At 41.7% G+C, this 24,264-nt stretch overlaps 1 protein-coding gene across 1 annotated transcript; it reads right to left on the reverse strand.

The window, feature by feature from the left end:
* Positions 1-997: 997 nt before the first annotated feature.
* LOC133793564 (probable 2-oxoglutarate-dependent dioxygenase AOP1) lies at positions 998-2,210 on the reverse strand. Its single transcript, XM_062230886.1, has 3 exons — positions 1,825-2,210; positions 1,386-1,716; positions 998-1,303 (listed from the first exon to the last, which is right to left on the reverse strand). The coding sequence occupies exons 1-3, from the start codon at positions 2,205-2,207 to the stop codon at positions 1,067-1,069; spliced, it is 951 nt and encodes a 316-aa protein (XP_062086870.1). The 5' UTR covers positions 2,208-2,210; the 3' UTR covers positions 998-1,066.
* Positions 2,211-24,264: the final 22,054 nt, after the last annotated feature.

Here is a 24,264-nt window from a genome sequence, read left to right on the forward strand (position 1 = left end):
TGAGATCAGTTTGGGGACCTCACACTTGGACGATCTTCACAGCAGCCTTATATTCCTTCATCGCCACAGCCACAGCCGTCTCCCTCACTGCCACAACCACACCAAAATGTTGAAGATGAGGATAATTACAATATTAACCTTAATGATTTTATTTAGTTATTAGTTTATGTATTTTTATTAAATTAATACTGTATTTATTTTTAATGACAATAGCGATATTGGCTAGTTTGATAAACATTAAAACTATTCACATTAATTTTAATTTTAGTTATGTTTAAATTAATTAATTGGTTATTTTGTTAAATTTTATTATGAATTATTTTTAAAAATAATTAAATTTAATAAACATTAATTTATTTAAAATTATTTTTAAATTAAATAATAAAAACATTGTTAGCGGCGGACCCCGCGGCTAATAATGTCGCATCTGACACAGGTATTAGCAGCGGGATCCGCCGCTCATAATATGTTATCAGCGGCGGGTGTGTGTTAGCCCGCCGCTAATAATCATTATTAGCGACAAATATTTTGCGGCGGGTCATTAGCGGCGGATCCAACACTTATTAGCGGCAGGCCATCCCGTCGCTAATAGCCTTAATTCTTGTAGTGAAACATTAAAAATACACATCTATTATCCTTCTCTCTCATTTTCAATACTACTTCAAGCTTTTTAGTTCGATTAAACTTGTGAGGTTGGTAACTTTATGTAGTTTGAATCTAAATGAATGATGTTGTTTAGTTTACAAATATATTTTTTTTGTATATTATTAAGTTTGTATTAAAAATAAAGTTCCAACAAAGTTTTAAAATATATATATATATACATGTTAGGTTCCCTTGCAAATAAAAGACTGAACTTATCCAATTACTAAATGAATTGGATTGGATTGAGTTAGTACAAAAATGTTGGATTGGATATGGGATGCACACCACTATGTAAAACGGTTGATATCAGATTTGGATTAATAATTAACTGCGCTCAGGACGAAATCAGTTTTCTTATTTAAAGAGACAATATATATATATATATATATATTTATATATATCACATGCATATATATAATGATCAAACACCACAGTAGGCCTTGGAAGAAGACTCAGAAGTTGGAGCGGAACTAAAGTATTTAAGTAATCCATAATGGCTAAAAGGCTTAAATTGCAAAGGATGTTGCTGATCAATAAGCTCATCAGGAATCTCTATAACTCCTTCATGGTACGAAAATAGCCCCGTCGAGTATCTCGGTTTTGTCCCACTCATCACTACTCGATGCTGAGCAGAGTGTATCCTTCCATTGCTCCATGCCTGCCATTAACCATATTATTGATTAATTTGTATGAGAAAAATGGTAATAATTGACCAAATATTGAAAGTAAATTTGACTCACCAAAAAAGCATCTCCTGCCATAACAAGGAAGGAAGAAGGCGATGCTTCAAATCCAATCCAATGGTCACCATCCTTGGATAGAATTTCCAAGCCATTAACCTCGTCTTGATGAAGTATTGTTATGAACGTCTTGTCTGTGTGAGGATCACAACCGACCTCTACTTTGTTTATCTCCTCGGGTGATTTATATTTGATTAGCCTCAATAAGAAAGTGGTCGAATCCACGTGCGAATCGTAGTGCTTCTCTGCCACTCCATAACTATCAAACACCATTCTCTTCACATATTTTTCCAACTCCGAAACCCTCCTCGCGTACGAGACCATAGTTTCACTACTTGTACCAATTAACTCAAAGTTATATATATGTATATTTATATAGCATAATAATTCAATCAAACAAATAATCATATACATATATGTAGTTAATTCTACATATTACCAAAATTTGTCATTTCCTGTGGAAGGCCACATGAGATTTGTGAAACTCTGGACACCTTCTAAAGTTGTAGAATTTGAAATGCCTATGCTTTCATGGTTAGGAGGAATTAAAGGGTGGTTTCCAACGTAACCAAAGTAAGGCTTATCTGAAATGTTTTTCATCTTGACATCAGTTGGTAAATCAAAGAGTTCTTTAGATTCACTAAAGAGTGATTCGTGAAGTTCTGGTGAAACTTCCTCATAATGCACCACAAAACACCCATAATCTTCTAGTGCCCGACGAACTTCGTTGCATGTAGCTAAATATGAGCTTGTACCTGATTTCAAATTTTCCATTGACAGATTGATAGTAGGCAGCTTTTGTACTAGTGATTTTACACCCATTTTCTTTCTTCTCCTTCTCAAAAGTCAAAAGAAAAAAAAAAGTTCCCAATGAGATTTACTATTATTTCATAATGTATTTATAAGGTTTATTCATTGACTTTTTGGTCATATTCTTCTACGGGTAGCTAATAATTAATTGATGACAAAAATATATCCTAATTGGCGCCGTCGCAGAGAGGACATGAGCAATCGTTTATTTCAAAATTGTTGGCTATTCCAAGTTTTGAATTGAATAGTATTCATAAACCATGATGCAACTTAATTATAATAAAACTTTTTATTGGACACGGCAGTTAGATCCTGGCCTAAGGATCTATACATAAACAAACAATTATATTGACAAAACTTCTATATATATATATATATATCTTCTTTATTTTATTTTGTTATATGTTTGATGATCACAAATTACTTGCAGCTGGCTCTGATGTTCAACGCAAGAGAAGGACAAGATCAATAGATTTTTTTTATCAGTTTCGCCGCCTTCATAGGTTGTTTTATATTGTCATTTTTTTTTATAAAATTTTCCGCCTTGGTTGGTTTTATATTATCATTTTTTATCAGTTTTGACGCCTTCATAGGTTTTAATTATATATTTTTTTTATCAATAGATCATTCTCTATATAAAATGTGTACATAACATAAATTCTTATTTTTAATATTTTTTTTTGTTAATATTCTAAATATTTAATTAAATATTATTTTAAAACAGATTAAAAATAGATATTTATCAATTATATTAATTTAAATTTAAATATTATAAAATATCATTATATTATAATAATATTTAATATAAAATTACATATTTAATAATTATATTAAATTTAAATATTATAAAATATCATTATTATAATAATATATAATACAAGACTAGATATTTAATAATTATATTAATATAAATTTAAAATATTATTATGATAATAATATATAATCCTAATTTTTTTACTAATTATATTAATATAAATTCAAATATTATAAAATATTTAATACAAAACTAGATATTTAATACTTATATTAATATAAATTTAAATATAATAAAATATCATTATAACAATAATATATACATAATATTAACTTTTATTAAAAAAATTATCACTTATATTTAGAAAAGTTATCATATTATATATATATATATATATTTTTAAAAACTATAAATAATGTTTTGATTTAACTTTTTTTGTTTATGTCATTCTTTTATTTATAATATTGTTTATTTATTTGAATTTTATATAACAATAATACAAATTTGATAAGAATAATTAATAAATTATATAAATAATACTAAGCAAACATGCATTGCACGCTGTTGGTATCTAGTTATACAAAAAGTTATAGATAACAAAAATTCTAAGTTTTAACGATTTTTTTTTGTAAACTTTAACGTAATATTCTAAATATTTGACATAATATACCTTTAAAATTAATTAAAAATAACTATTTATTAATTATATATTAATATAAATTCAAATATTTTAAAATATCATTATTATAATAATATTTAATATAAACTACATATTTAATAATTGTATTAACATAAATTTAAATTTAAATGTTATAAAATATCATTATTATAATAATATATAATACAAAATTATATATTTAATAATTATATTAGTATAAATTAAAATGTTATAAAATATTATTATGATAATATATAACATGCAATCCTAATTTTTTACTATATATTAATATGAATTCAAATATTAAGAAATATTATTATAATAATATTTAATACTTATATTAATATAAGTTTAAATATTATATAATATCATTATAACCATAATATATAATACATAATCTTAATATTTATTAAAAAATTATCATTTATATTTAAAATGATTAATTATCAATAATTTATAAATATCCTAATGGAATAAGTAGAAAATTTTCAACTACTCTAACCTCTTTTGCCACGTGTCATGTCATTTGCGTATTTAGTGAATGGCGTATTTAGGTCAAACGACAATAAGAAATGCCATGAAATGACGTGGATTCAGGACCTTAATATTTAGTGAATGGCCATATATCTTTTCTTCTTGAATAATTGGCTATATGCATGTAGTACTTTTAACAATATATCGTGGTTTACTTAAAAATGAATGAAGAATATATTTTAAGAAAAAGCTATACACGCATACTTACTCTCGTTTATGATAAAAGACAAAATATATATCATGCTAAAGAACACAAACTATTTCCCCTCTCTAATACAACTTAATTAGTTATAAATAATACTTTCCAAACCAGATCCGCCAATTAGATATTAATTAATATCTCAGCATGTATAATAACAAATTGTGCTTCTATATATCTATACTCATTTTTCTATACACCCTTTCCTATTTTAATTCCTCACAAATTTTTAAAAATTATTTCCACACACTTTTTAAAAATTTGCTCAATCTTCTTAATTTATTATTTAAAAATTTTGACACACTTAATTGAAAAAAATAATTTTTTAAAAATAAAAAACTTAATCACTAATTTCTAGGCAGAATTTTGGATTAATTTTCTTATGTCGTTCTTTGTATTCTCTAAACGATCCTTGTTTTTATTGAGTTAGATCTTATATTTAGAGAAAACAACAAGAGATTTTGGTTTAATTTTCTAAAAGCATCCCTAATTTATATTAGTAATCATAGATTAATTGTGCATGCTCTTGTGATGATAGATGTAAATCTTGTATAATTAGATGATTTTCTTTCTTTATTCTAGGATGTGTTATATTTTGATAATTTTTTAATTAAGTTGTCATTGCTAGAAAAATAATAATTCAATTTGATGTCTTTAAAAATTAAAATTAAAGTACGTAATATTTTAATTGAAAATAATAAATTAATTAATATATAAATGATATATTAATACAGCTAGTCCAAATATATTGGATCACTGCTGACGGTGGATAGAAAAAAATAATCGATAATTAAATAATTGGATCGCCTAGTCCAAATTGGTGATTCATCTAGTTTTACGGGACCGGCCAGTCTCTAATATTAATTGCTCGTCATGATGTTTTATTTTTTTGGGTAAAGAAAACAGGTAATAAATATTGAATATAATATTCTACGTGAAGAACAACTTGAGTTCGTCTCTTCCATTGTAAGGACTTCCCATAAATAGATTAAAAAAAAAAGTAAACAAATAGATGAAATGACACACAAAATAAATAAATTAATTGGTTTTATGTCATAATCAGTTACAACAAGATCAATAAAAAGATACATTCTAATAATGTAGTACGTATGGGTTTATATTTAACTAAGATCATGACAAATTGTAAACGTAGAGTATTGTGGTCTTTTTTGAGATTAGGAGATTGGAGGAAAATACCATTCGTGAGTAGAGAAATACACGATCGATGCGCTTATATTGCATACAATATAAATATATATAATAATTATATGTTTAATGGCATCACTATATTGTTCTCTCACAAAGTCCCCATCTAGAAAATATATGAATATGCCTTCGGGCTACCTATTCAATACCATGACAAACTGTAATGGTTATAATTTAATTTCAGCAACTACATATTTTATTTGAAATTTGAATACGTGGACTTGAATGAATCTCCTTTTGTCACATCATATAGAAAACTTTCAAATAACAATATTAAAAGATATATATCTTTGAATAGTTATTCAAAGCTTCATAAATATATATATACACTATATACAAATAATAATTATTTGTCTAGTTTTATTTATAAAATTTATTAATTATTTCTATTAAATTTATATTAATGTCATATAGATTTAAAATAAATATTTTATTTTAATTAAATAATTTATTTATTTTTGTTTAAGTTTATGTTTGTTCTAGTTTTTGAATTTGGAAGTGACAACAATAGATTTTATATGATATATTTAATGTAATATTAAATATTATATGTGGATTTTAAATTTAAGTTTCTTTCTAGTTTTTTTTTTTAATAAAACAATTTATTGCTAATTCACAGAAGATTATATTATATGTTTAATATAATATTATTATAATAAGTGAGTTTAAGTTTAATTAAATTTTATTGAAATTATAAAACGTATTATTTTATTATTTTTAAATAATTATCATTATAAAATATCTCAAAAATATCATATTTTAATTTATTTAATTATTAATTATTTAAAAATAATTATCATGATAAAATATCTCAAAAATATCCTATTTTAATTTGTTTAATTATTTATTATTTTTAAATATTTATCATTATAGAATATCTCAAAAATATTCTACTTTAATTTTTTTAATTATTTATTTTATTTTATTTAAGTTTAAGTGTGTACGCCCTGGTTTTCCCACGGGCTGTTTAGCAGGACGAGCCTCGGACTAATCAGGTTTAGTCCGAGGCTCCCGCAGGCCGGAGGTTCTATTTCCAAGACGGACCCTTGTCAGCTCGAGGGGTTCCTGTTTCCAGCTCGCATTTGTTGCCCAGGAGCTGAGACTGACATCCGAAGGCCACGGACGGGAGCAGCTCGGGTTACGAACTGCTCAGGTCACGAGCTTCTCAGGAAGCTCCGACCCTATGGGAAGTCAACACGCAAGATAAACGTGCATATTCCTGCCATCACGTGCCCGATATCCCCCTGACTTCTCGGACACGCAGCAGGAACGTGCGTATTCAGACACCCATGGACGGGTTGGGCCGTGCGGCCCATTATCTCCTTCCATGCTGATTAGACCACACTTGTGTGTCAGGTTTAGGAATTAATCATGAATGTCACAGATTTGATATGACAAATGGTAAGGTCACGGGATGACCTCCCTACCAACTTCCAGGTGCCTTCTCCTATAAATAGGGAGACCCTGGGAGTTGATAGGGGGTGGGAAAAAATAGTCTTTGAAGAACGATATACTTTGTAAACCAAATACCCAGAGAAGATCAATAATATTGACTAGTGGAGTAGAGGGATTTTAACCTTCGAACCACTTAAAAACGTGTCTTGAGTCACCTAGTTCTTTCCAAAAGATTTCATATCTGTGACGGTTCTACTTTTAGTACTAATATCTTTCTCTTCTCCTCTTAATTATCTGTTGCCGAAGAACCGCGTCAACAGTTTGGTGCTTTCATTGAGAGCAAGTTCGATTAGTACTACCACAAACATCCAACTATGGTGACCACTCGATCCAGGCATGGCAACGAGACAGAGCAGCATGATGGGCAGGAGGCCCACCAGGTTGCCCTCCCTGATGAGCAAGATCCTGAAGTCCAGCAAAGGCCAGGGAAGCAGCCGGCGGGCCAAGACGACACTGGTAGTTCAGCGCCCCGGCCGCCTAATCCGAATCCGTGTTATTACACTGCGGTGGAGATGGAGAATGCTCAGCTGAGGAGCCAGTTAGCAGCAGCTGGTCAGCAACTCCAGGATATTCTGAGCCGACTACCCCCTCTCGCAACCAACGGTAACGTTGGAGAGAGGCAAGGCGAGGCTCCTAAGTCTCGCCGGAGTAATCGGTCTAGACGTAGCCGTTCGGGTCGACTTCCTGCAGCTAACTCCGCCCCTTCATCACACCATCAAGAGGCGAACTTCAGGGAAATGCCTCGGACCGGACAGCAGCAGTACAGCCGTTCGGTTAGGACGTCAACCCCCAGCTCTCAGCCTTCCTCGAGGACGCCCAGAAGAGATCGAGGAAATTCTCGGAGAAGGGCCGAGGAGAGCCAGAGACGTCAGCCCGTCCCCGAAGAACGTCCAGTTCCTCGTTCAGCTCGCCCAGCGCGGGACCAGCAAGCTGGCAGGGCCGAGAGGGCCCCACCGAGTTTAGTCCGACCGAACGGAACTAGGATCGCCTCCCCGGTCAGGCATCCTCCTTCTCCCATCAGATATCCGTCTCCTCAACCCGTCCGAGACATCCCGACCTACGGAAATAGTAGGAGGGACCCGCCATCAGCCGGGCCCTCCCGGCGCAGCAGGGTGCCGGGGGAAGGATCAGGTCGGAGCCGCCAAAGACACACCCCGAGCCTGTCCAACAGGAGTCACTGGACCGGCAGTGCACGGAGTGATCTCTCAGGAGGAGACCTGCGCCAGCGACTAAGTTCAGCACAAAGTCACCATACTACCCAGGGAGGCGACCTTCGAGATCGACTCAATTCTCACAGAGAGGGTCGAGTTAGGGATGGTAACCAGGCCCGCTCAGTGGGGGTTCGATCCGAAGTACGTAACGGTGGAAATGCCCCAAATGACCTATCTCAAGATTGGAGGGGCAACAACCCGCCTAATATGTACAACGGGTCCGGAGCTGTTGAACAGCCCCGAAATAACCCAGGATCTCAGGACAAAACCCTAGAGCACCTAACTCAGATGGAGGAGCTGATGAAGAAGCTCCTATCGGAAAAAGAAAAAGACGAGTATGATTCAAGGGATGAGATGGAACTCTTCGCCCCCAATATAGCAGCGACGGCATACCCTTCTGGCTTTCGTATGCCTCACTTGTCAAAGTTCAACGGGGATGGAGACCCGTCTGACCACTTAGGGATGTTCAACACCCTAATGATGGCCCATAACATCGGACCGGAGCTTCGTTGCTTGATCTTTCCTTCCACCCTAACTGGGCCCGCTAGGCAGTGGTTCAAGCAAAATAAAAGGCAGTCAATCAACTCCTGGAAGACTTTTTCGGCTGACTTCAAGAGGGCATTCAAAGCCTCTCAGGCCGCCCGAGTCCAGGCCGACTCCCTAGCTAACGTGAGACAGCAACCTGGTGAGACGCTGAAAGCCTACTTGAGCAGATTTGCAAATGTCGCTGCTCGAGCAAGAGATGCTGACGATAGCTCCAAACTAATGGCCATGAGGACCGGGATCCTAGTAGGCGGAGACCTGTGGAAAGATATTCAAAGGAGGGGAGTCAGCTCGGTTAGCGAATTCCTTAACAGAGCCCAAGAGTGGATAAACTTGGAAGAAGCTGAAGCCTCGGCCGCCGGGACCAGCCAGGTCCCCGAGAAGACCGCTAGGACGGAGACGGAGATCGTAGTGGCGACTCCCGACGTCGCGCAGAATAACCAGCCCAGTGGTAGCAAAAGAAAAGGACATGGTGAAAACAACCAGCACGGCCAGAAGAAGAATAAGTCTGTGGATAAGTTCAAGCCCGTGTTCACAACCTATGCCGAGCTCACCTAGACCAGGGAAAATATTTTCCTGGCCAACGCTACTCGGGTCCCCTGGAAGAGGCCTGAGCCATTGAAGCACCCTAAGGGAAGGCGAGACGCTTCGAAGTTCTGTCGTTTTCATAACGACGTCGGGCACAATATCGACGACTACAGGCACCTCAAAGATGAAATCGAGACTCTCATCCGAGCAGGACCATTGGCGCAATACTCGCGGAACCGGGTCCCGGCAAGTAGACCCGTTCCGAAGGTCCCAGCCAGTCAGTTCGGGCGTCAGGCAGATCAGGACGTCCTTCCCCCCGTGGTCGAGGGAGAGATATCCACCATCTCTGGAGGACTGCACATGGCCGGCACGAGTAAGGGCGCCCAGAAGAGGTATGTGAATGAATTAAAGGCCCACAACGGAGCGGGGTTCGTCCCGGAACAGCGTCAATCAAAACAGCAACGACTAGAGAAACAACCGATAACTTTCACGGAGGAAGACGAAGGCCATGTCCAATTCCCTCATAACGACCCCTTGGTCGTAACAGTCCAGCTCGCCAACCGAAAAGTAAGGAGAGTATTGGTGGACAATGGGAGCTCGGTGAACCTCCTGTTCCGATCCACCTTAGAAAAAATGGGTCTGACTGTTGCCGAGCTTAAGGCAACCTCGATGATGCTGTATGGTTTTTCAGGAGAAGGATCAGCAGTGATAGGGACAATCGAGCTGGTGATCACCCTAGGAGAGGAGTCCCGGACAGTGTCCAAACTACTCGAATTCGTGGTCATTGACTGCTCCGCTGCCTACAATGCCATTTTGGGCCGACCTACACTCATAGCCTTCGAGGCTATCACTTCCATCCGGCACCTCGCCATGAAGTTCCCCACTTCAACAGGGGTCTGTACTATCAAGGGCGATCAGCTCGCTGCCAGGGAATGCTACAGCATTTCCATGAAGGGAAAATCTAAACCCGGGCAGATGACGATGGCCATTCAGGACGAAGGGGAATCTCAGGGACCTAAGGCGGCTCCCGAGATTGAAAAACCTCAGATTCCCGAAGGCGAAAAGCTCGCCCTAAGCGAGGACATTGACCCCCGAGTAGGCGAGGACAGGTCCGAGCTCCAAGCTATTGAAGAGCTCGAGGAGGTAAGCATCGATAAACAAAACCCGTCACGGACGGTTAAGCTCGGAAAGAACCTCTGCGATAAAAGAAAGGCGGAGCTGACTACGTTTCTGCAGAAGAACCTAGACGTATTCGCGTGGTCGAACGAGGACATGATAGGAATCAGCCCGAGCATCATCATGCACACGCTCCACCTAGATAAAAGCGTCCCTGCCAAGTCTCAAAAGCAGAGACGTTTAGGGACAACCCGAGCCGAAGCCCTTGAAGAAGAAGTGGCCCGGCTCAAAAAGTGTGGCTTTATCCGCGAAGCCAAATTTCCCATTTGGGTTGCCAATCCTGTGTCAGTTCCAAAGCCCAACGGGAAGTGGCGGACCTGTATTGACTTCTCCGACCTGAATAAAGCCTGCCCTAAGGATTGCTTTCCATTGCCGAGGATCGATCAATTGGTGGATGCCACGGCAGGGCACGAGCTCATGTCCTTCATGGACGCGTACTCAGGCTACAATCAGATCGCGATGAATCCAGCAGACCAGGAACATACCAGCTTCATGACCCCGACTAATGTCTATTGCTATAAGGTCATGCCGTTCGGTCTGAAGAATGCCGAAGCTACCTACCAAAGGCTAGTTAACAGAATGTTCGCGGACCAGATCGGGAAAAGCATGGAAGTGTACGTCGATGATATGCTCGTCAAGTAAAAGACTGCCAGCAACCACGTTGCCGACCTGGAAGAATGTTTTAATATACTGGGAGAATATGGCATGAGGCTCAATCCTCAGAAGTGCACTTTCGGTATCGCATCGGGGAAATTCTTGGGTTTCATAGTCAATACCCGAGGAATCGAGGCAAACCCCGACAAGATCAGGTCACTGCTCGAGCTTCCTTCCCCCAGGTCGCGGAAAGATGTCCAAGGCCTCACAGGAAGAGTGGCAGCACTGAACCGGTTCATTTCCAAATCGACCGATAAGTGTTTGCCCTTTTACAACCTGCTCCGGGGAAATAAGAAGTTCGAATGGACAGTAGAGTGCGAAAGCGCATTCCTCGATCTGAAGGCGCATCTGGCTGAACCGCCTGTGCTATCAAAGCCCAAGGTAGGAGAACCTCTTTTCCTCTACATGGCCGTCACTGAGGACGCAGCTAGTGCCGTTCTTGTGCGAGAAGAGGACCAGGCTCAGAAACCAGTATATTACATCAGCAAGAGACTCCTTGGAGCTGAATCAAGGTACCCAATGATGGAGAAACTGGCGTTCTGCCTAATCACGGCCTCGCGAAAATTCAGGTCGTACTTCCAGTCCCACTCTGTACACGTCATGACCGATCAGCCTTTAAGGCAGGTTTTGCAAAAGCCTGAAGCATCGGGATGCTTGCTAAAGTGGGCGGTCGAACTCAGTCAGTTCGAGATTTTCTATACTCCCCGAACTACCATAAAAAGTCAGGCCTTGGCCGACTTCGTGGCTGAATGCGCAGGATTCCAGAAGATTCCATCAGAAGACTCACCTCAGGTCGCCCCCTCACGCTCATCGTGGAAGATCTTCGTTGATGGCTCATCTAACGAGAACGGCTCCGAGGCCGGAATCATTCTGATATCCCCAGAGGGGCATAGATTCCACTCGGCGCTAAGGTTCAGGTTCAAGGCGTCTAACAACGAGGCAGAGTACGAGGCCTTGTTGGCTGGACTTAGGATAGCTAGTGAGCTAAAGGCGAGCTCTGTCCAATGCTTCAGCGATTCCCAGCTCGTGGTGAATCAGGTTCTAGGCGAATATCAGGCGCGAGGACCCAAGATGGCCGCCTATTTGGCAAAGGTAAAGTCCGAGCTATCTGCGTTTGGGCGAGGGTCAATCGAACAGATACCTCGGGAGCAGAACGCCAACGCAGATGCTCTCGCCAAGCTCGCCACCTCGGGAGAGACAGAAACCCTAGGGTTGGTGCCAGTTGAGTTCTTGGAGAAACCTAGCATAGACGGGGATCGGGCGGAAATTGAAATGATTGACATCAGGCCGACCTGGATGACTCCCATTATTGAGTATCTCGTCGAAGGCAAGTTACCCGAAGGGCGCAACGACGCACGGCGGGTCCTTTATCAAGCTCCGAGATATACGCTAGTCGAAGGGGTGTTGTACCGACATGGGCATTCCCTACCTCTCCTCCGGTGCGTTCTCACAAGTGAAGCGAAGGCCATCCTGCAAGAAGTGCATGAAGGATTCTGTGGAGACCACACTGGGGGGCAAAGCCTGGCTTTTAAGGTTCTCAGGCAAGGTTATTACTGGCCGGCTCTGTCCAAAGACTCGATCTCATATGTAAAAAGGTGCGACAAGTGTCAGCGATTCGCTGCGGTTGCCCGAGCTCCTCCGGTCGAGCTAAAAATGATTTCGTCTCCCTGGCCATTTGTCGTTTGGGGGATAGATCTGGTAGGCGCCCTGCCTATCGAAAAGGGTGGGGTCCGTTACGCCGTAGTAGCCATTGACTACTTCACCAAGTGGGCCGAAGCAGAGCCGTTGGCGACAATAACATCGAAAAAGGTGCTAGACTTCGTGGTTAAAAGCATCATATGTCGATTTGGCCTACCTAAAAAGATCGTCTCCGACAATGACACTCAATTTGACAGCGATCTGTTCACCGAATTTTGCGAAAGGCACAGAATTGTGAAAAGTTTCTCATCCGTGGCCTATCCCCAGGTGAACGGCCAGGTCGAGGCTGTCAACAAAACTCTAAAGGCGAGCCTCAAGAAAAGGCTAGATGAGGCAAAGGGGATCTGGCTAGAACAGCTCCCCCAAGTCCTGTGGGCGTACCGGACCTCACATCGGACTCCCACGGGTCACACGCCTTTCTCCCTAACCTTTAGGAGTGAAGCAGTCCTCCCCGTGGAAGTTAAAGTTATATCACATAGGGTCCAGCACTACGACCAAGGTAGGAACCACGAGCTCCTATGCCATTCCCTAGACTTAGTGGATGAAAGGCGAGAAGATTCACAACTCCAGTTCTCCCATTATCAACAGACGATCACTCGTTACTTCAACACTAAGGTCAAGAGACGTGCCTTTAGCGTCGGTGATTTGGTCCTAAGGAGAGTTTTCCTGGCCGGGAAAGATCCCAAAGATGGGGTTTTGGGACCAAACTGGGAAGGACCATACCAGGTCATCGAAGTCATCAAAGAGGGAACTTATAAGTTAGCTCGGCTTAGTGGAGGGGCGGTCCCGCGGACATGGAATGCCATCCACCTAAACAAATACTATCAATGAGCCACTTGTAAGGCCTAGGAGGTCCCTTTCCATGTATAAATAAAAATCAAATGTTTCTCTTTATTTCCAAGTGTGATTTTAAAGTAACCACGAAAGACCCTTTCCCAGTTACTTGGGGGGCATATGGTACCTGAATATAACCAGGTCTCCTTAACGACTTAGGTGTTAATTTTTATCCATGGATAAGAGTTATCACAAACTAAGCCTTATCCTGGTTTTAACCGGGTCATAAAACTTAGAAGTTAACTAAAATTTATTGACCGCGGTTCTTCTTTAAAGAGCCCGGGATATGGATAAAAGTTGGCGCGAACTAAGTTTTCAAAATAAGTTCCTGGTTTTAACCGGGTCATAAAACTTAGAAGTTAACTAAAATTTATTGACCGCGGTTCTTCTTTAAAGAGCCCGGGATATGGATAAAAGTTGACGCGAACTAAGTTTTCAAAATAAGTTCCTGGTTTTAACCGGGTCATAAAACTTAGAAGTTAACTAAAATTTATTGACCGCGGTTCTTCTTTAAAGAGCCCGGGATATGGATAAAAGTTGACGCGAACTAAGTTTTCAAAATAAGTTCCTGGTCTTAACCAGGTCATAAAACTTAGAAGTTAACTAAAATTTATTGACCGCGGTTCTTCTTTCAAGAGCCCGGGATATGGATAAAAGTTGACGCGAACTAAGTTTTCAAAATAAGTTCCTGGTTTTAACCAGGTCATAAAACTTAGGGGTTAACTATTATTTTGATCGTGGCTCTTCTTTAAAAGCCCGGGATATAAATAACGGTTAACCCGAACTGAGTTCATAAAAATAAAGAGATGAATTGCAGCCAAAAGCATAAAAATATATATATATATTCGTTAAAGTTGCTGAGCAAATTGTCTCAAGGAGGAAACACCTCATGAAAAATTACAACGGAAAATAAAATAGTTCAAAATACTTAAAGAGAAGTATCCTAAGCCCCATCAGTTGGCCTTTTGGAGGTCGCGGTCTCGTCCTGCTCCGCCGCGACAGAGGCCTCTCCAGTCTCCGAGGGAGGTACCTCTTTATTTAGGCGGGCTTAGAGCTTCGGTAGCAAGAATGCCCAGAGGTCCGGCGACATGAAAGAAAAGTCCGCATCTGGGTTGTGGGACCAGTAGTGATAAAACAGGTCCTGCAAGGACTGCTCTGAAACGGCCCGCTCGGCTTCCATGGCGGCCTAGGCCTCGGTCTTGGCTACCTCGAGATATGTCCGCGATGCGGCCAGGGAGTTTTTAAGCTCTCGGTTCTCGGAGCGGATCTTCTCTAGCTCGGCTTTAGAGGCCGCCAGCGCGTCTCTCGCCTCCTGAGCCTCCTGGAGGGCGGTCTGGCGCTCAGCTTCCAAACCCTCGAGCTGGACCTTGGTCCTAGCAATGCCTCTGTATGCGGCAGCAATGCCCTGCAAGAAAGGAAGGATAAATTAACTAACTGGAAAAAAAAAGGCGGCGTGTGAGTGTTAAAGCTCTAAAAGAATGGGGCAGTTTACCGTTAGGGTCATGTCCATCGAAGACTCCATAACTCGGACCGGGCTCGTTGTTTCGATGGCCCGGAGCTCCCTCTCCCTGAGATTGTAGAAATGGCTGACAGCATAGCTAGCCGACTCATACACCGTACCCCGGAATGCTTCTGGCATCTTCTCCAGAGCCTGGGGATCGACCGGGATACGCACATCCGGGGCTGTCGCGGCCAGATTCCCGATCTCTATTACCCCGTCCTGGGCGGCTAATGGAGATCGTTGGGGTGGCGGGGGCATGGGCCCTGTCCTGGCAACAGGAAGGATCGCCCCCGCGACCTGGGATGGAGGGGCTTTCTCCTTATCCTTAGCCGGGGATTTGGTGGAGGTCCCAGCCGAGCTCTTGGACTCCCGAAGCCTTTTCAACCTTGGCCCCGCTGGGGGGTTCCCGCCGAAGACCACGCCCCACAGATTACCTCCGGGCTGAGACATCTCTTCTGCCAAGAACAAAAAACATGGTTATTACAAGGTAGCAATCATGCAGAAATAGAGGCAAAAGGTTTAAAGGCAATGAGTAAGCGAATACTAAGGGAGCCCTACCCCCCGAGCTGGAAGAGTCTAAGACGATTATCTCACGAACTGGCGCAGGTTCTAGGTCCGGTTCCGACTCGGGGTTGGACTCTTCTACATACTGCCTAATCCCCGGGGCATAGATGCCCCTCTGGAGCGTCGGCCACGTGCGTAAGTTGGTCCCATACTCCTAAAAAAGGATCGACCTAAAAGCTAGGGTGTTATCTACTACTACGGTACCCCTAGGCCGACTCTCTTGGTTGTCCAGCACGAGCTGGTCAACGCAATGGAGTAGGAGCGTATCCAGGTCCGGATTCCTCTTATGACGATGGACGATCTGCCTAGGATTGAACCTAACCAGCCGGGGGTCTGCGGTGGCCCTATCTACATTCTTAAATAAGTAAGGGTTACCTTGGCCGGAAGGACCCGCGGCTGCTCCGGATTGGAACCTCTCCTCGCCCATACCCTGGGCGACCTCCAAGGTCCTCTTCCTGTTCATCACGAGGGGAACTTCGTCACCCTCCTCCTCGCCTTCGTCGTCGGCAATCCCCTCCGCGACGATCAGTCTGTTGTCGCGGGCTGGGGGAGGCCCCCGGGGCCTCTTCAAATTCAAAGTCTGATTTGGGAAAATCAGCTTGCAGAATACCATCGTCTCGTTCGTCACGAGCATGCGGTAATCTTTCTCCCTGGGAGGCAAGTTCGCCAGTGTGTCGTATTGACCCCCGAGGGTCGCAGAATTTTCGGTCCTCGCGTAGATGGCTGCAAGGTTGGTTGAAGTCAGAAGTGGAATAAGGGAAGAGCTAAAATAAGATAACCTTTAAAAGGCGGGCTAAATCAAGGATCACTTACGAGGACGGTTGAAGTAGTGATGATCGCAGTTGCGGAACCCAGTTGACATAAAAAACTGGTCCTTGAAGTTGTTCGGATGGCTCGGCAGCTCGATGACCGCTGCTGTATTAGGGAAGCGGGTTAAGTAATAGAACCCGTCGCCTCGCCCCCGCTGGTCCGGGCTGGCTTTGAGGCAAAAGAAGTATAGAATATCAGCAGGAGTGGGGACCTCCCACTCGTGCTTTTGAAATAAATACATCAACCCCGCCAACAGACAGTAGGAGTTGGGAGGGAGCTGAAATGGGGCCAACCCCACATAATTCAGGAAGTCGGCGAAGTACTGGTCCAGGGGGAGGAAGGCCCCTGCCTTGAAGTGTTCACCGCTCCAGGCCGCGAACGATTCATCGAGCGGCGTGCAGCTCCGCTCGCCCTCTGCGGTAGGTCGGGCAATCACTGAGGCTTTCCCCAAGGGAATGTTGTGGGTAATGAAGAGTTTGGTGATCTTGGCCTGCTCGGTTATCTTCGAGACGATTCTCTCCGCCTCGAAAAACGCGTCAGGGGCCACCTCGGCTTGTTTCTCCACGGCCGGGCCAAAGTGGGGAATCGGCGAGCTGGGCATCACCGCCTTTCCTTTATCTTGTTGAGAGGCCGAGCTTCCCACGTTCTTCTGGGGCAGGTTCTTCTTCGGGGCCATCTGGTCACCTATCGAACAAAAGAAAACACTTTAGAAAAGGCGACCCAAGCAGAAGGCTGAGGCAAATGTTAATTACACGAGCTGGGGTAAGCCCAGCCCGTGGAGAGTGGAACCATGCGGTCCAAGGAACACGCGCCTATGCCCTCAACAGATCCCAGATTACTCGGAATTCGTGTGTCAGGGGGCTCAGAGTAAAAATTTTCCTTGGGGGGAAAGTTTCAACAGGCAAAACGTGCAAAACCGCTTTTGAGGCATATTCCCTAAGCTACCCGGTTTTGCACCCAAAATTCCTAAAGGTCCTACTCAGAAAACCCCTGCATGTGGCTACAGTAATATTTTTTACCTAAGCTACAGTGGCATGCTTTCAAAGTGAACAGGGTCAGAAGAACTTACAGTATGTGGCTGGATGGTGAGCGAGATTGCTGCGCTGGTAGGAGCTTCGTTGGTACAGTGACCTCCAAGGCTTTGAAGAAACTCGTACGCTTAAGCTTCGTGAACGGAGAAGATGAGAACAGCAGAGATGAGGGTTTCGTTCTTCGGAAGGTCAGAGAAAGAAGAAGGAAATTTGGGAATTTTTTGAATGATAAGGTGGCCCGTGCGTGGGATGACCACCCCCTTCTATACAAGGGAAGGATCACGTGTAAAAGGCTCTTGGGAGACCCTCCACTCAAAATGTGAAACGACGGCTGGACAGTAGGCTAGGCCATTTAATGCGGTTCTCGTAGAGTGTACCGTCGCCACCCACGGCGTTCCACGTATCAGACGCCTGCGAAAAGAATGGAATGCGAAGAGTTGTGGGGGAAGTCTAAAAGCCCCTACTATGGTCTCCTGTATATGACGTCATAGACCACGAGCAGGATCTTGGGGGGCAGATGTACGCCCTGGTTTTCCCACGGGATGTTTAGCAGGACGAGCCTCGGACTAATCAGGTTTAGTCCGAGGCTCCCGCAGGCCGGAGGTTCTATTTCCAGGACGGACCCTTGTCAGCTCGAGGGGTTCCTGTTTCCAGCTCGCATTTGTTGCCCAGGAGCTGAGACTGACATCCGAAGGCCACGGACGGGAGCAGCTCGGGTTACGAACTGCTCAGGTCACGAGCTTCTCAGGAAGCTCCGACCCTATGGGAAGTCAACACGCAAGATAAACGTGCATATTCCTGCCATCACGTGCCCGATATCCCCCTGACTTCTCGGACACGCAGCAGGAACGTGCGTATTCAGACACCCATGGACGGGTTGGGCCGTGCGGCCCATTATCTCCTTCCATGCTGATTAGACCACACTTGTGTGTCAGGTTTAGGAATTAATCATGAATGTCACAGATTTGATATGACAAATGGTAAGGTCACGGGATGACCTCCCTACCAACTTCCAGGTGCCTTCTCCTATAAATAGGGAGACCCTGGGAGTTGATAGGGGGTGGGAAAAAATAGTCTTTGAAGAACGATATACTTTGTAAACCAAATACCCAGAGAAGATCAATAATATTGACTAGTGGAGTAGAGGGATTTTAACCTTCGAACCACTTAAAAACGTGTCTTGAGTCACCTAGTTCTTTCCAAAAGATTTCATATCTGTGACGGTTCTACTTTTAGTACTAATCTCTTTCTCTTCTCCTCTTAATTATCTGTTGCCGAAGAACCGCGTCAACAAAGTGTTTACAAACTATCGTTAAATATAAGCATATTCTGTTAAAGTTAATTTTTAAAAAATAAAAACCGTTAAAACCAAGAATTTATGTTATCTACACACTTATTATATATAATAGATACAAGCAACGTGCAACGTGCAACATGCACGTTTGCTTAGTTTTATTTATAGAATTTAATAATTATTTTTATTAAATTTATATTAATGTCATATAAATTTTAAATAAATATCCTATTTTAATTAAATAATTGATTTATTTTTGTTCTAGTTTTTTAATTTGGGAGTGACAACAAGAGATTATATATTATATGTTTAATGTAATATTAAATATTATACGTAGATTTTAAATTTAAGATTTTTGCTAGTTTTTTTTATTAAAAAAAGCAATTTGTTGCTAATTCACAGTAAATTATACTATATGTTTAATATGATATTATTCTAATAAGTGAGTTTAAGTTTAATTAAATTTTATTTAAATTATAAAACGTATGATTTTATTATTTTAAATAATTATCATGGTAAAATATTTCAAAAATATTAAATTCTTTAATTATTAATTATTTTTAAATAATTATCATTTTAAAATATCTAAAAAAATATCATATTTTAATTTGTTTAATTATTTATTATTTTTAAATAATTATCATTGTAAAATATCTTTCACTTTTATAATTGAAGTTGATATAATTAAGTTAATCTTTACAATATTTGACTCTGTTTATTTTAATTTTATATACCAATTTGAATCTTTATTTTAAATTACTCCACCAGACCCTTTAATTATTTATGAAATAAAGTTATTGCATAAACTAAAGACTAATTTAGTCAAATTAAAGTTATTGCATAATCTTCTACTAATTAATTATTTTTAATTTATACTTTAAAATTAAAAATCCTTATAATATATTATATAGGAATTATATCATTTTATATACTCTGAATTTTAGCTAAATAACATATATAAGAGCAGTCTGGCTGCTATAAAAATCAATAAATCTTCAGCTTTTAAAGAATGGGTAAAAATAAAAAGAGCACTGTTGACGTCGTTTTTCCTCAATTTAAAATGTAGAGCAATTAAACAATATAAGCTATGGTGCAGATGAATAGTATGGTGGAACAACAAGGGTTTTACGTGGTTCAGCAATTAAATCTACCTAGTCCACGAGTCTATTTTATTAGAGCTTGGAGTTTTCTGGAAATCCTTCAGAGATGAATTCCCCAGAGTTCTTTCTCAAGATATCAAAAGATCCTCCCTCTACAAGTATTCATGACCTCTCTATTTATATAGAGTTTTCAGAGTGCATTCCCACATATTTCGGGAAGATACTTCTGCATATTAATTGAAATAATGATATTAAATATTGTAACTCCTATATACAAGGAAACGTCCCCTGAAGACCAGGAAACAGATAACAGACTTGTTAATATCCCTTTAATGTTGGGATGTTACAACAATAAATATCTTTAAACGTACAAAACGCGTTACATCAGATGGCTCATCAAATCTCCGAGGTTAGCAACGAGCATTGCGTCAGTCAAGGTTTACGGACAGGTTACAAACTGACTGTCTTATTCCAAGACCTGCTCGGAGCAGATAGATACCATCGAGGCTGTCACATTTCGAGATGGTGCTTTTTAAGCTTGGACTACTCAGTCTGAAGGCATTCGCTAACGGATGTAGCTCTTTCGAGCTTAGAAAGAATCTCGAGGTTACATCTTCGAGATTGCCGTCTTGCTTCGTGGGTTTTACAGCTAGACCATGAACATGCGTTTTTATATATCTCGAGCTCACACTCGACGAGTCCAGCCTTCGAGGTCATAATTTCTTATCTCGAAATCTGGGTGTAACAGTTTGTCCCCTCAAAAGTATTAGTTCGAATCCTATGAGAAGGAAACTTTTGAACTACTTCCATTGGGAACCGTACCATCAAACATACTCGAGTGTGGACACGCGTCAGCTGGGTATTAATCACTCAAAGTACTTGAGTACCTTGGAAACCTACCCACGTTTATCCGCCTGCCATTCTTTATGGTATTATCAACTCACGGGTTCTTAGCCACTAGATCTGATACGGAATCTGGCCAATGGCCCAGATTAATCCGACCCTTTACATTTCCACGGGCTTATAAATAGGACTTTAGTCGTCTTCTTCTTTTTTACTTTCACGTTCAAAATTACAAAGAGAAAAAAGAAAGAAAGAAAATCCAGAAACCTCTCTGCCCATTTCTTGCATGTTCTCTAAGCCAAGAAGACAAAACAACGTTGGACTCTTTGTTTCTGTGAGATTGTACTTGCAGCCGCTTATACAATCATCAATTTCTCTGTTTTCGCCAATCGTATTGTGTAAGTTTTATGTTCATGGCTTCGTATATCCGTATCTTTGCATTATTATTTTTTTCATGTGTGTTTATGTTCCTGTTGCACCTTGGGCACTAGGATTTTGTTGGTCTATTCATTAGTTTAATGCACTAGAACGTTTCAGCTGCTAAATATTAGATTTAGGTTCTAACATTATTGGCTCCAAACCCAGTTCATGTGCAAAGAGACCCAAATATGACTCTTTCTTTGGGTTTTTGAATTTCGGAGGACATATCTTGCACACCAAGATATTGGATACAAAATCAGGGTTTTTTTTTTAAAAGAATGCACGATTCCCAAAAATATCACTTTTTGAATAACCGCCACCTTTCTTCCCTGATATATCGAGATTTCCAATAACATGTCCACCTTCTTTTCTTTCGGTGGACTATACGCTCTGAGATTGGCCTCATCCTTTGGATCGAGCTTGCCTTGTAGCCTCGATCATTTGAGCTTAGGTCTTCTATTTATCTCATTATTTCATGCTCGATTGGCCCTCACCCTTTTGCTTTCTTGTTAGATGTCGCAGAACTCGAGAAAGTGGTGGGGGTCAAAGCTCGCGATTCCTTATTCACCAGTAGCTCCGAGCCCGGAGTCTCTTTTTACTCGGAACCAGCGCTTGATTCGGGAGCACGAACTGAGGCGTGAGCAAGAGGACATTCGAGACCACTTCTGATGTCAGATAGACGAGGTCGAAGAAGGGAAAAGGAAAAAACTAAGGGTCACCCTTTATCCAGATTGAGACACCGAGCCTAGGCCAGTTCCTCTCGACCCTACGCTCAAAGTGAAAATCGCCTTCAGGCCGAGAGATCTTCAATTCTCACTGATGGGGGAACCTTCTACCTCGCAGCCGAGGAGAGAATTCTTCGAGGCCGAGCACTATTGGAGCTTGGTCACATCGTTAGGTCAGATAACTGACATTCTGGCCTTTCACGGCATAGGACTGTCAGGCTCGCTAAGGTGTCGAGCTTCAACCTCCCACGAGTGAAGTTGTCGTGCTCTAGGAGATGGAAATCTCGACAGCAAGCTGAGATACGTAGCTTGGAGCCAGGAACACATGAAGGCAGGGACAGTACTGCCCTTGAAGTCTTTTTTCAAAGACTTCATGGACTTCATTGGGCTCGCTCCCTTCCAACTCAACACAAACTCATACAGGGTTTTGTCAGCCCTGAGGTTACTCTACCACGAGCTAAAGTGGGCAGGACCTTCACCAGAAGAGATTTTGTATCTTTTTTGCTTGAAATTCAATCCCTCCCGAGCTCGGGGATGGGACGGATTCTATTACCTTTCGAGCTATCCCAAGGAGCCAAAGATCTTCGGGGATTTACCCAATCATCCACCAAACTTCAAGAAGGCCTTCTTCTGGACGGATGGCCTAGCTCCATCCCGGTACTATTCGTTCAGGCGAATTCGTAAGCATCCTAAACTTCTTTCTTTTTTATGCTCAAATTTTGTTTAGGCTCGTGCTTAGTTAAGATGTGTTTAATCTTCCAGCCAACTTCCACCATCTTACTTCCACCAAGGAGATGAGAGAGCACAAGGAAGCTCTGCTCCAACTCCCTTATGGTAGGAGGTCCCTCTCTTATCTCCTGCATGAAGACAAACTCTGAGCATGCGGCCTCCTGGAGAAGGATCAGTCTATATCTGACTGGTCCAATAAGAAATATGACCAGTGGGAGCTTGTGCCTCTCCCAACCGATAACCTCCCTCCACGGAGAAACGCGAGGCCTCCATCTCCAGCTCGCCGTCGCGGGATTATGCAATCGGGGAATGAGGCCAACGATGAGGCCTCGGGCTCAGGCTCGGATGAAAGAGGTACAGTCATCCTTAGCTTGGATTTGTGGTCCCCCTCCCTACTAAAGCATAAACCCGATAGATTAATATTATGTGAGGATGATAGGAACCATTTCTGTGTATGGTCTAGGGTAGATGAGAGGGTACATAGGTTCGATAGCTGGCTCGGGAAATACGACACCAAGTATAGTCTGAACGAGGTATGGGATGGAATAGTCGTTCAATATGGGACTAATGACTATAGGGACCTTTCGAGGTTGACTTCCACCTATAGGGAAGGTACTCCCCCCGCCTCTTCTGAAGATGGGGGAATTACCTGGTCGTCGAGCACGAGGTCAGGGGAGAGTTCTAGTTAGGTTTCTCCCCACTTGTCTTTTCATTCCTTGTTCGATTGCATCATGCTAACTTATTTTGTTTTGGGGATATCTCATAATGCGATATGAATGTGCAGGTGATATGGACTCCGACCTTGACAATGTACTGGCCAACGGAGGAGCTCAAAGGAGTAAATGCCTGTGGGTGTCGCGAAAAATAGACCAGCCTGCTAAGGTCCTTAAGAGGACCGAGAAGACGCGTCCTCCCCCGACTTCGGTTGCTCCGAGCCCAGTTTTGAGTCTACCTGCTCAGGCCGAGACATCCTCTTCGACCTTACCTCCTACAATCTAGGTCCATCCCACGCTTGGCCCACCTCCGAAGAAACCCTCAGCCTCAAGAACACAGTTGCTTTCGATTTCTACTCACGTCGATGAGTATGTGATTGACAACGCAGCTGGACCCCATGGGGCTACGCTAGGCTCGGACGTTCTATCTCGGGTGGGCCAGAGTTTTGGCAGCTTCGACGCCCCTCACTGGCAGTTCTTGAACAATGCTTGAGATTGCAACACTCTTTACGAGAAGAGCATCGAGCTTACTACTGCGGTAACCTTTCTTCTCTTGCTTCTAGCTGTATTTATACTTGGTTCATATGCTAATTTGATTTCTTCATATGCCAGACTCTTGCTGTCTCTGCTCAACTTAATTACAAGTTGAACAACGAGGTCCACTCGAGTATGTCTTTTGTTCAGGAGGCGAAGGATCTCCAACTCAAGCTGAGTGACGAGCTCAAGGCCACAAAGGCAAAGATGGAGGCAGAAGCTGAGCAGCTAAAGGCCAAGACAACCGAGCTTGAAAACTGAATGCCCGCCTCGTGGAGTTCGAGAAGGTGAATGCTCGGGCCGCGGAGCTTGAGAAGATCAATGCCAAGCTTGAAGAAGAGAAGGCTGCCACTTT

This window comes from Humulus lupulus, chromosome 8, assembly GCF_963169125.1.
Source record: "Humulus lupulus chromosome 8, drHumLupu1.1, whole genome shotgun sequence".
Taxonomy (NCBI): domain Eukaryota; kingdom Viridiplantae; phylum Streptophyta; class Magnoliopsida; order Rosales; family Cannabaceae; genus Humulus; species Humulus lupulus.

What these genes read in the sequence shown, in the direction of transcription:
- LOC133793564 (XM_062230886.1), bottom strand. Translation starts at nt 2,207, where the DNA reads ATGGGTGTAAAATCACTAGTACAAAAGCTGCCTACTATCAATCTGTCA. An exon ending in ACAGGAAATGACAAATTTTG is followed by an intron (nt 1,717 to 1,824) that starts GTAATATGTAGA and finishes TGGTACAAGTAG; the next exon opens with TGAAACTATGGTCTCGTACG. An exon ending in TGGCAGGAGATGCTTTTTTG is followed by an intron (nt 1,304 to 1,385) that starts GTGAGTCAAATT and finishes GGTTAATGGCAG; the next exon opens with GCATGGAGCAATGGAAGGAT.